We start from the raw sequence: 12,265 nt of genomic DNA, 5'->3' as shown, positions 1-12,265 counted from the left end.
GGCTATTCGATCCGAAGGAGAAAGGTTGTGTTTTTGTTTTCTTTAGTTCCGTGTATTAACCTATTTCCCCTTTGTCTTGTAACAGCCTAAAAAACATTGTTTTGCAGTTACATCGGACTATCATTAAACGCTGCATGGAGCCAACAGTTTTAAGGCAAAAATTGTTTGGAGTGCAAACGGTGATTTGTTAAAAAAAAAAAGTTAAAGAAAAAAAAAGGTTTGGGCTTCTTGAAATCATTGTGCCTTACTTTTTCCAATATAGTTATAGACTCATCGCTGCACCTAACTATAATCTAAACAGTGATTCCATAAGGCTCCTATGCAGTGGTGGTAGTTTTTGTGATCTTTTTAGAAGGACCTATGTACGCCTCATTTCAGACTTGCCTCTTGTAACAAGTTCTCTTTCATTTGTGAGTCTAGGTAGCAGGATGGACGAGCTTAGCCAAGCCTTGGCTGGCAGTTTTTCAGTGTCACAGGAGCCCAACAGCACAGCTGCACCACATCCTCGTCTGGCACAGTACAAATCAAAGTACAGTTCTCTGGAGCAGGGAGAACGGAGGCGCAAGCTGTTGGAGCTGCAGAAATTGTAAGTCCTGTATATTTTGCTAATGTGAAGGAGCTAGGAACAGTTAGGAAAGGCACTTTTTAGGTCTCGCCTAACCCAGCGCATGCGCTGGTCTGGCGAGACTTATTGAGAGGGCTCCAAAAAGTGCTATCAGGCCAGCCTAGAGCTACAGTGCATGTGCGCGGGCGCGCGCGCCACTTTAACCGCGATTACTTTCACTTTAGCGGCCACACGACCGCTTTGATGTTTGATCGCGATCACTTTTACTTTTACGGCCGCTTGGCATAGCCAATAGGTCTCGCTTTTGGGACCTTATAAGTGTTTAGTTATGCAACTGTTGCATGGCTAAACACTTATAAGGTCCCAAAGGCGAGACCTATTGGCTATGCCAATGCTTGTTTTCTTTGAGTGGAAAACTCACGCTTGCCAGGGAGTGTAGAAAGAATCTCTCTGCACTCAGATATAGTAATGCAAATCTGGAAACCGACAGATATGTACTGCCACATCTATCCTGTCTCTCCTGTGCTTTGTACGCTAATGCGGGGGCATCCTGTTTTATTTACTTTTAATTTGTCATCCCATTAACAATCTCTTCCGCTTGCTTCTTCTTGTCCTTCATATTGTTTTGTTTTGCTGCCTTTTCGGGCTTCTGGCAATTAAATGTCCCTCTGACAACATTCGTTCTCCATTTTATCCACATCCCTCTAGCCTGATTGTGATGTTCAAAGCTGTAGCTCTTTGCCTACTGTAGCAGACTGTGTTATTGTTCTTTATTAACTCCTTGGTTGGGTGTTCACAGGATGTCCTCAAGGCATATATAAACAAGCGTTGGCATAGCCAATAGGTCTCGCCTTTGGGACCTTATAAGTGTTTAGCCATGCAACAGTTGATGTTGTTGTACCAAGGATATTGTGCTTCTTAACTAAACACTTATAAGGTCCCAAACAAAGCTCCTGCACTCCCGTGGAATAATAAATGTAAAAGAAAAAAGTAAGTCCCTGAATGTAGACGTCGGAAGGATACAAATCATTCAATATAAAATATGGTAATTGCATAAGAAGCAAGCAAATGACATTGACAAGAAAGCCAATCAATGATATGCAGGGGCTGACCCTGTATTAAAAATAGGTGTTGGGTGTATTAGAGGACTCTCCCTGTAAAAAAAGGTATTAGGCGTACAATATTGTCACTGCATTTAATACATGTTGTCCTTATTTGAGAGATCTTTGTATTAAATATAGGCGTAGCCTGCATCAACAGGTTATTTGTGTTGAAGAGAGATTTTGTTTCTAATAGACAGCTTGCATAATTAAAGCAGGGAATTGTTTGAAGTTGGTGACTGTTAAAAAGAGGCGCTAGGGGTTTAAAGAGATTTTTGCATTAAACTGGTGTGCATGCATGTGTTTTTCTGTATTAAACAGTCATTGTCTACATTGATGCTCTTTTCGTATTGAAAAGAGGTGCAGAAGGCTCTCTAAATTAAGAAAGAGGTGATTCTGTAGACGAGGACTCAATATTGAAAAGAGGTACTGCTTGTGTGAAAAAACTTTTTTTTTTTTTTTTAAATTAAAAAGAGGGGCAGGATGTGTAACCTGGTCTCAGTATTAAATAATTACTATTCAGAAGCTCTCTGTGGTCAAAAGAGGTGGGTCCTGCCTTAGAAGGCTTTTTGAATAAAAAAAAAAAAGAGGTGCTGCTGTATGCTTTGAGTCTTTTAAAAAGAGGTTCTCCCTGCAGAAGAAAGCTCTGTGTTTTAAGAGGAGTTATTAGGAGTACAGCATTGCTCTGCATTAAAATGTCGTGCTGTCTGTATTAGAAGTTTATTTGCCTTAAATAAGAGGCGCCAGGGATCTCTCTATCCTGGTGAATGCTCTGCTGTGCATGAGCACTGTGCTGCTTGCTGTTAATTGGTGGGACACGCATGGTGACATTCTTGTGCAATGTAGTGGGGTATTGTTTTCATCATAAGTATAGGAATATTGGTTGTTAGGAATTATGTCATTTGTCAGATGTACTGGAGTTTTCGTTCTCAGAATTTTGTTTTTTTCTCCCCACCTGTACTTTGACATTTGCAAGGGGTTTTGGATAATAAAATGTGCTTGGATTCACTCAAGTCACATTACTGTGGATTCCCCTTTCCCTGCAGTGTTTAGAAATGTATGTGGTTGTTAGGCTTCTCTGGGAACTGGCCGTCTCTTTGCCTAAATATTGTAGACTTCCCCTGATAGAATCTTCCCACCATAAAAAAACAAGCATTGAAAATGCAATAGGTCTCGCCTTTTATTAAGTTAAAGCCATTTGCTTTGCTACTGGTATTGTATAGCATAGCAAATGGCTTTAACTTAATGAAAGGCGAGACCTATTGCATTTTTAATGCTTGTTTTTATATTTCTTCAGTGTTACAGGCTTCTGGTACCGGTCCTCCAACCCCTTGAACCAGAAAATCCTCTTTAAAAAGGTGCTGAGATGGCGAGGACTACTGTTCTTTATGCCCATAAAATAAGCAAATTGCAGCAAGTAGTCTGCACTTTAAATTGATCATTTTGTCTAAGAGAGATCACAATTGTACAGTAAACAGAATCAGCCCGCGTCTATGAAGGAATCCATTATCAGCAGATCTAGAAGGAAGCCAGCACAGCAGGTAACAGCTCTCACTCGTAATAATAAAAGGGACATTGTGTCCTTGGCGAATGCAGCAGTAAAACAAGGAAGAAAGAGGCAAGCAAAAGCGGAAAAAAGTTGTAGGCATATAAGAGAGAGAAGTAGAAGAGAAATAGGAGAAAAAAGAGAGAATCTCGAAGAACAGAAGAAAAAGCAGACACAGTGTGAGAAAGTGCCATCTTTCTTGCATGGTATGCCCCCACTTTTTGCTAAATTGCTGAATGTACTTCGATTGAGTGTACCCTGGGTTCCTGCCAATCAGGTGCCCAGGGCCTATGTTCCTTCCTTAAACCACACAAACTCCAAATTGGCAAACCCTAGCCACATGTCAGCCCCTAGTAAATGGTACCCTAGGTACCCAGGGCCTTGTGGCCAGGGAAGGCCTCTAAGGGCTGCAGCACTCATTGTGCCACCCTCAGAGGCCCTGTACCCTTACACACACACTGCCCTTGCAGGCTGAGTGTCTGGGTGCAGGACAAAACAAAGAGACGACATGGCACACATCACTGTGTACCATGCCCATCACCTACACTGCCAAGGCATATGTCAGCCACCCCTCTAGCTGGGTGCATTACGCCTATGGTGTGGGCACAGGAGCAGGAGCCCTGTGCCCCTACAGTACCCGGGTACATTCCTGGGCACTGTAAGTGCAGTGCTGTCATTTGAGTACATGGTGCTGAGAGCTTGTCAAACACGAGCTCCACAGCACCATATTGGCAACACTGAAGCCTGGGAAGTTTGGTATCAAACTTCTCAGCACATTGAACCCACACTGATGCCAGTGTAGGATTTAATGTACTAAGCACCCCAGAGGGCATCTTAGAGATGCCCCCTTACAGCTAACTTACAATCCACGTCTGCTCTGAGGCTGCCCAGGCTGCCACACAGCAGACACGTTGCTGGACCCCTGGGTGGGAGAGCCCCTGCTCTCCCGGGCCTGCAACAATGCACATCCTGGGTGAGGTGAGAAATCTCCTCCCCCAGGATGAGCAAAGGGAAGCTTCAATGGCAGGCCGCCATTTGGAGTTTCCCCAGGCCACTGCAACCCCCCACTCTGGCGGGAAGCTTGGCCGGAAACCCCATACAAGGACAGGGGATGTGCCAGCCTGCCCACCCCACCTCTCAGGTGGGGGAGGCGAGGCGAGGTGAAGCACATCTCCGGGCTCTCGCCATCTTGAAGATGGGAGGCCCTACCCTATCAGGATTAGGCTACTGCCCCCCTCCCACAGGAGAGAGGCAGGATAGGGGGTGTACCCACCCCAGGACGAGGACCCATTGGTCCCTGGCCTTCACCTACCTATAACGCCCCTAAATCTAGTATTTAGGGGCCCCCTGAACCTTCCTTCCTTAGATACCAGATAGAAAATTACAAGAAGAGCAAGAAGAACAAAGACCTGCCCTGCAGCTGCTAAAAAGAGAAGAAGACACCAACTGCTTAGGCCCCAGCCCTACCGGCCTGTCGACTCTCGACCCTGCACCAGCGCGGCATCTCTCGTGGCCAGCAACCTCACCAACCCCGGAGGACCTGGCTACCTTTTGGCTCTAAGCCCCTGGGACTCCCATGAGTAGAGGCTCTACTCAAGAAACCTATTTTTAACCCCTGGCAGCAGCCCGGAACCGCGGACCCAACACACTCTGCACCAGCCAAGCCTGGCCAGTGCCGGAGTGGACAAAGACCCTGAGGACGACCCCACGGCGACTCTGACCCCGAGTCCGGCACCCAAGGACCCCCCTCGACATCCCGGAGGAAGCCTGCAGCCTCAGAACCAAGTGCCACCCCAACCGCGATCAACCAGAGGGTAAGATTCCCGACGTCAAAAGGCACCCCTGCACCCGGCGCCCTGCGGCCCCCTGTGCCCAATCCCGGGGTACCCACCTAACCTACAACTACCCAACTTACCTCTCGAAGTGGTGGTGGCACCTGAAACATCCTCGTCCCCGAGCCTGCAGCCTTTTTCCAAACCGGAACATTCCCATTGATTTCCATTGAGCGCCCCAAGGCTCAAAAGCACCCTGCACCCAGCCGCCCGAGTGGCCCTGGCAGTGCCCTCTCTACACTAACCTACTTCCCCACTTGCCCTGAGTAAGTGACCAGGAGCCCAGCTCCCACAGCCGCGTGGCTTGCCAGACAGCAGCCACCAACCAAGGCCCCCCTATCCCTCATAGGATAACATTGGGCCTAACTCTCTCTGCACCCGGCCGTCCTGAAACCGCTGAGGGTGAACCAACTGTACCTACCTAACACTGGGGGACCCCTGAGTCCATGCCCGGAATTTCCACTCTGCCAGTCGAGTACTTACCCTTAAACCGCTAACTTCATTTTCCTCATAGGGTAACATTGACTGGCTTTTTCTTCAAAAATCTTCTAAGTGTGAACTTTTCAAAACTGCAAAAATTCACCAAAAATCAGCCAAGTGACAAAAACGAATTTACTCACCTGCTCCTAGGTGAGCTCCCAGTGCTGGATCTTGGTGCCCAGCCCTGACCCTGAAAAGTGTTCACAACTATACTTACCTCTAACTCATTTTTCTCCCATAGGAAACCATTGTCTGCTTTTCTGTGAAATTTCTTCTAAGTGTCTATTTTTGCAAATTTGAAATATTCTTTTAAAATCGTACCATTTCTGCAAACGAAATTACTTACCTGCTTTTGATAAGGACCCCAGTCCTGGGTCTAGGTACCCAGTCCTGGATTACTAAAGTAACGATAAAGTACTCTACCTGCAATTTGAATTTCTTGCCATAGAGATCCATTGAATGTTTTCTTTGAAATATTTTCTAAGTGCTAACTTTTGAAATAGCTAAATATTATTTAAAAATCATTACAGTTATTAAGTCGACTTTCATCACTTGATTCTGAATACTGACCCCAGGCTGGTTCTAGGAGCCAGACCTGGAATTCCAAAAGTAATCTGAAAAGTAATTTATTACAAATAACCTGAATTTACCATTGAGCTCAATGCATTGTTATGTTTAGGAAATAGGATTGTTTATTGCAACCAACTGTGACTGTTTACACAAATTTATTGCTTAAGACAAAAGTATTTATATTCAACCTCTCATTCTGAGAAAGTATATTTTTACCCCCTTTGTGGTTCTAAAAATAAAACAAGCATATATTTTATATATATAAACCATTGGCCTAGAGTTCAGTTATTGAGTGTGTGAAACCATTTGCTGACTGAGTGTGTACAATAAATGCTTTACACTGTCCTCTGGTACTGCCTTACTGCTCGACCAAGCTACCACTTTTGAGAGTAAGGTCATACCTAACTTTGACCTCTATCAGCCTCTGGGGGACTGTGGACTCTGTACACCCTGTACCTATTAGGGAACAGTATATACAGAGCCACTTTCTCACACACAGGAAACAGAAAACGAAACAAGACCGAGAGTGGTGCGTGCGCTGGCACAGCAATCATGTGTTTGCTGGCCCGGGAGTGGTGCATGCGTGCCTGTGTGCGCGCGCAGTCTGCTCTTTTTCAAAGCACATACTCGTGCTTGTGGCGCGCCGCTGCGCACTCCTGCAGGCTGTATGCCACCACAAGCAGGAGTATGTGCTTTGAAAAAGAGCTGTACGACGGCTAAAGGTCCTCCTAATCAGCGCATGCGCGCTGCGTAGGCGAGAACTAATAAAGGGCAGCAAAGTAGCCCCTTCCCTGACTGATGTTTTTTTTTGTATTGTGTTCACCCCCAAAGTACAAACTCTTTCTTGGCCTGTAGGTTGGTGGAAAAAAGAAGAGTTTTCCAGTGTCTAATCCTGTCTGAACACTAGACATCCGGAGGAGGCCTGGGTAGTGTGGCTTTCAAGGATGCCACATTTTTGTCTTAACCAGAATTCCTTGCATTCAAACATTTGTTTAGAAAAGGGTTTTCTCACATTTATTTGTTGGAAAGTTACAGAATGGGTAACAACGCAATCCATGTCAGAGGCGACTATAATAGTTATCCCAAAGGAGGGCAAAGACCACCAACTGCCAAAAAGCTATAGACCCATATCCCTCATCAACGTGGACTGTAAAATCTACGCCAAAATACTGACGGTCAGACTAAACACGGTCCTACCCAAATTAATAAGTAATGCCCAAGTAGGTTTCATGTGTCTAGCGACAATACACGTCTATTCTGCCACATACTAGAACAAATGTCCATGAAAACAGAGCCAGCAGTAGCTATAGCACTAGACGCAGAAAAGGCCTTCGATAAGGTCTCCTGGGCTTTCCTAGAGCAATGCTTGCAGACCTTTAACCTAGGGGAGAACTACATCCGGATGGTCATGGCCCTGTACCAAACCCCCTCAGCCCGCATTATGGTAAATGGCTCACTTTCAGACCCATTCAAGCTCCAGCAGGGCACCAGACAAGGATGCCCCCTCTCGCCGGCTCTCTTCCTTCTGGCACTTGAACCTCTCATCCAGGACATAAACCTAACCGAGGCCATCAAAGGGGTTGATATCAAAGGGACTGTAGTAAAACTCGACGTATACGTGGACGACGTTCTGATAATAACAGAACAACCAAAAACCTCGATCAGGGAACTAATGTCAACCATAGCGAAATACTCCAAACTATCAGGAAATAAATTAAATAAGGAAAAGTCAGAATGTAATCCACTAAACATCCACTGCACGAGAGACGCGCTGGGGGACTCAGGCTTGTCTTGGCAGACAGAACACATCAAATACTTAGGAATATATTTTGGTACCGACCTGATAAACACCCTACGACACAATGAAAAAGTCCTACTAGGAAAAGTAAAGAACTTGATGCCTGGTCACCGAAGTTCATAACCTGGTGGGGGCGAATTGGAACATTAAAAATGATGATCATGCCATTGATAAACTACTTAATAAGTATGCTCCCAATCCTCCTCACAGACGACTTCCTCCGTAAAACCAACAAAATGTTCACCAAATTCCTGTGGCATGGAAAGAAGGCGAGGATTAGTATTAAGAAACTGAGACTAACGAAAACCCAGCTATCCTAGCTAAACAAGGAACGCAATGGGTTAGCACGTCGCCTGACTACACACCCGTATGGTTACAGGTAGAGAAAGCCATTCTGAATAACCTGAGCCCACTAGCCCTGCTAACGACAAACACATACCCACACACTTCGAAACCAATATTTAAAAACACTGAAAGAGCACTCCTAAAAGTCGACAAGACAATGGAGATGAGCATCAGGGGGTCCAAATCAGAATCCTTGTGGGCTAACAGCAAGATCAAGTATAAGGGGAAAAATTTCAACTACGAGACTTGGATAGAGAAAGGTATATGCTTCCCACACCAACTCGAGAAGGAGACATCCCCGATTACATTCGCTGACCTTAAAGCAACCCACCAGCTGGAAAACATAGACCTATATAGATTCCTAAAGATAAAAACAGCCCTGTCAAAGGCAAGTCTAGCCAGCAAGCAACCTTCGATCTTCCGCTACGTAGCAAACATCAACAAACTAGGCCATCAAGTCTCACAACTATATAAAATACTATGCCCAAAAAACACCAAACTTAACACCAAAACAACCGAATACTGGGATAAACATATCCACCCCCGCTGAACAAACGTGAATGGAAAACTCTGTGGACCTTGGCCACGCGAAACCAGATAACCCCAGTCTTAGCACAAACAAAACTCTGGCTACTTCACAAAACCTTCTGGACCCCATATCGCTTACACACACTAGGCCTCAGGGAAGACTCCCTCTGCTGGAACTGCAACACAGAGAAGGGAGACCTAGCGCACCTCATTTTCCATTGCCCAACACTCAAGGCATTCTGGGGAAGGGTATTTGATTTCATAGACAATGTGTTTAAATGCAAGCTAACAAGAGACTTTGCCTCCCTCACCACGGCCTATATATGTACTGGTCTCTCCTCAGGGAGAGAGAGGGGGCTAATGGACCTACTTCTGACTGCCGCGGTCAAACTGGTACTAACCAACTGGAAAGACACTAGCAAAACCAGCTACAAAGGGTGGATCAACTGGGTCACTCACCTCAGAAGAGTGGATCGCTTGGCGTTGCAGCACTCCCCATAGAAAGCATCAACAAGGGGGCTATGGGAAACGCTGGACAGGTCTCTGGACCCCTACAAACCCTCATAGGAAACCACCAGAACACCTACTGTAAACGATCCAAGACCCTGCAAAAATATAGACCGGGGAGACTTGGAAACTAGCCTGAATATCTCAAGGCAAAACGAACAGTAGTGGACATACCAGACGCCAATGTTTTAAGCCAAAAATGTATACCTCTATATATGCCTGTCCTATCCTCTTTCTCGCTCTTTTCTAACTTTTCTATCCGCTCATCCTGCACTTACTTCTCTATCAAAAATCTAGCCAGCAAGAGGGTAACCGCCTAAGAACAGTAATGTACTAAGGTTTTCTGACAGCCGTGGTTAACCACGCTACTGCTTTTGTGATTGTTTACAACTTATAAAAAACATTAATTACTTCGATGCTTCTTAGTGAAAGCAACAGTTTCCCACTCAATAAAACATTCTTCACTTAAAAAAAAAGGAAAGTTACAGAATATGTGGAGAACATCAAAATTCCCATGTTCCCACTTTGTTCCCACTTTTCTACTAATAAAAATAGTGCCTCGCGTACATGGGTGAACCTATTTGAAATGACAAGAACATGCAAAATCTATGGCCTTCACTTTGTCGCAATTTTGACCTATTTCTATTTAGTGCAATAGACCCACATGTGGGGTATAGTTTTCATCATAAGTATAGGAATATTGGTTGTTAGGAATTATGTCATTTGTCAGATGTACTGGAGTTTTCGTTCTCAGAATTTTGTTTTTTTCTCCCCACCTGTACTTTGACATTTGCAAGGGGTTTTGGATAATAAAATGTGCTTGGATTCACTCAAGTCACATTACTGTGGATTCCCCTTTCCCTGCAGTGTTTAGAAATGTGTGTGATTGTTAGGCTTCTCTGGGAACTGGCCGTCCCTTTGCCTAAATATTGTAGACTTCCCCTGATAGAATCTTCCCACCATAAAAAAACAAGCATTGAAAATGCAATAGGTCGCGCCTTTCATTAAGTTAAAGCCATTTGCTTTGCTACTGGTATTGTATAGCATAGCAAATGGCTTTAACTTAATGAAAGGCGAGACCTATTGCATTTTTAATGCTTGTTTTTATATTTCTTCAGTGTTACAGGCTTCTGGTACCGGTCCTCCAACCCCTTGAACCAGAAAATCCTCTTTAAAAAGGTGCTGAGATGGCGAGGACTACTGTTCTTTATGCCCATAAAATAAGCAAATTGCAGCAAGTAGTCTGCACTTTAAATTGATCATTTTGTCTAAGAGAGATCACAATTGTACAGCACACATGTTTTTGACCCCAGAAGGATGAAGGGATGAGTTTGCCATGCAGTCAATTGAAGCTGTTGTGCAAGTACAAACAACCATTGGTAAAGCCAATAGCTCATCCTTTCACAGCCAAGACCAATTGGCTTTGCCAACACTAGATGTTTTTATGGTAGGGTTGTGAACCGGAAATAACATTTAAAAAAAATCTTTTTGATATACTTTCGTGAATCTGCTGGACGGAAGATATTAAATTACACACGGAGTGTAATATTGAATAGACGTAAATATGGTGGATTGATCAGGTGGCTAGTTACTCTAAAACCTCAAATTATTTTCTTTCAGAAAACTCATCTGAAAACAAACACCCAAAAATGTTATATTCCAGGAATGTTTCCAAAAGGTTTTTTTGCTTCTGCGGGTGTTGCAATGCGGGGGATTGCTATTTATTTTTCTCGGGAATTTGATTGGGTGTTTCTTCAGGAACAAAGGGATCCGCAGGGGAGGTGGATTTGGGTACAGGTCTCGTTAAACGGACAGCTTCTGAATTTAGTAAGTTGTTATGGTCCAATAACTGACGATGTGTTTGCATTACGTACACACTACAATCTCCCGAAAGGGGTCTCGGGGCAAATTGTGTTTGGGGGCGATTTTAATTATATCCAGGATTTGAAAATGGATACTTCGACTAGAGGAAAAAAACAACTGAAACCTAAAACTAAGAAGGTTTTTAAGGCTTTGGTAGAAGACCTTCAGCTAATTGATGAATGGCGTTTGCTCAATCAGACTGTTCGTCAATTTATTTGCTCTTCACGCCAACATCAAACTGCATCCCGAATTGATTTTTTTATTGTTGTCACGCTCATTGTCTCTTAGAGATGCAGACATTGGTGTGAATGCTTTTTCTGATCATTCTTATGTTCGTAAAGGGTAAATGTGGGGAAGAAGTCAGCAAAAGGAGAAAAAGTGGATGATAAATACACGTAGAAAAGGAGAGAGTGTAAATCAAGAGTGTGTGTTCTAGCGAGGGGACGGGAGAAAAAAGGGGTGGGGCAGAGAGATGGGCTGGGACACAGAACGAGGGAAGGAGTTTAGACAATAATATTGAGAAAGAGAGGAAGAAGGAGTAGCGGAAGACGATGGAGAAGAATAGTGGGCAAGAGAAGGCACGGAAGAAAGAGAACAAAGTGAGCAAGAGGAACAAGGAAGGAAGGCGGGGACAAGAAAAGAAGAAAGAAGGACTAATCGGAAAAAGAAAGAAAGCAAGAGACAAAAAGAATGAAGGTGGAGGAGGTGTGAAATCAGGAAAGAGAAAGGGAAACAAAGAGGGATAATGTAAGGAAGAATGAGAAGGATTGATACGCAAACAAAGAAAAAGGAGGAGAAAGAGAAAAGGAAGAGGCTAGGCAAGAGGTACGGAGAATGAGGCAATGAAATGCTTAGTATAGAGAGGGCAGGCAATGAGAGGAGGGGGATGTGAGAAGTGGGATAAAAGGGGAATGGTAAAGAGGAGTGAAATCGAGGTGGAGGAAGCAAAGGCTGAAAGAAATCGAACAAGAGGAATTAAAGGAAAGGGGGAGAGTGCACAAAAAGAAAAAAAGAACTGAAATGGAAAACGAGAGGGAGCAGTGGAAGAGAGACGGAAGGTGCGATAACGAGAGCATTAATCCGGACCTCATTTATCACAGACCAGCATTTCATTCAGCACAGCGCTCACAC

The 12,265-nt window shown here is 44.3% G+C and overlaps 1 protein-coding gene across 6 annotated transcripts in view; it reads left to right on the top strand.

The window, feature by feature from the left end:
- The window catches only part of SNUPN (snurportin 1), a 190,550-nt gene that overhangs the window by 49,632 nt on the left and 128,653 nt on the right, over positions 1-12,265 (top strand). For all 6 annotated transcript variants that reach the window (XM_085643849.1, XM_085643853.1, XM_085643850.1 and 3 more), the window contains one exon: positions 421-586. In XM_085643849.1, the coding sequence (XP_085499975.1) occupies positions 429-586 (158 nt within the window). In that variant the 5' untranslated portion in view covers positions 421-428. The remainder of the gene's footprint in view (positions 1-420; positions 587-12,265) is intronic.

This window comes from Triturus cristatus, chromosome 3_1 (genome assembly GCF_964204655.1).
Source record: "Triturus cristatus chromosome 3_1, aTriCri1.1, whole genome shotgun sequence".
NCBI classification, from domain to species: Eukaryota; Metazoa; Chordata; class Amphibia; order Caudata; family Salamandridae; genus Triturus; species Triturus cristatus.
This window is presented reverse-complemented; position numbering and strand designations above follow the sequence as displayed.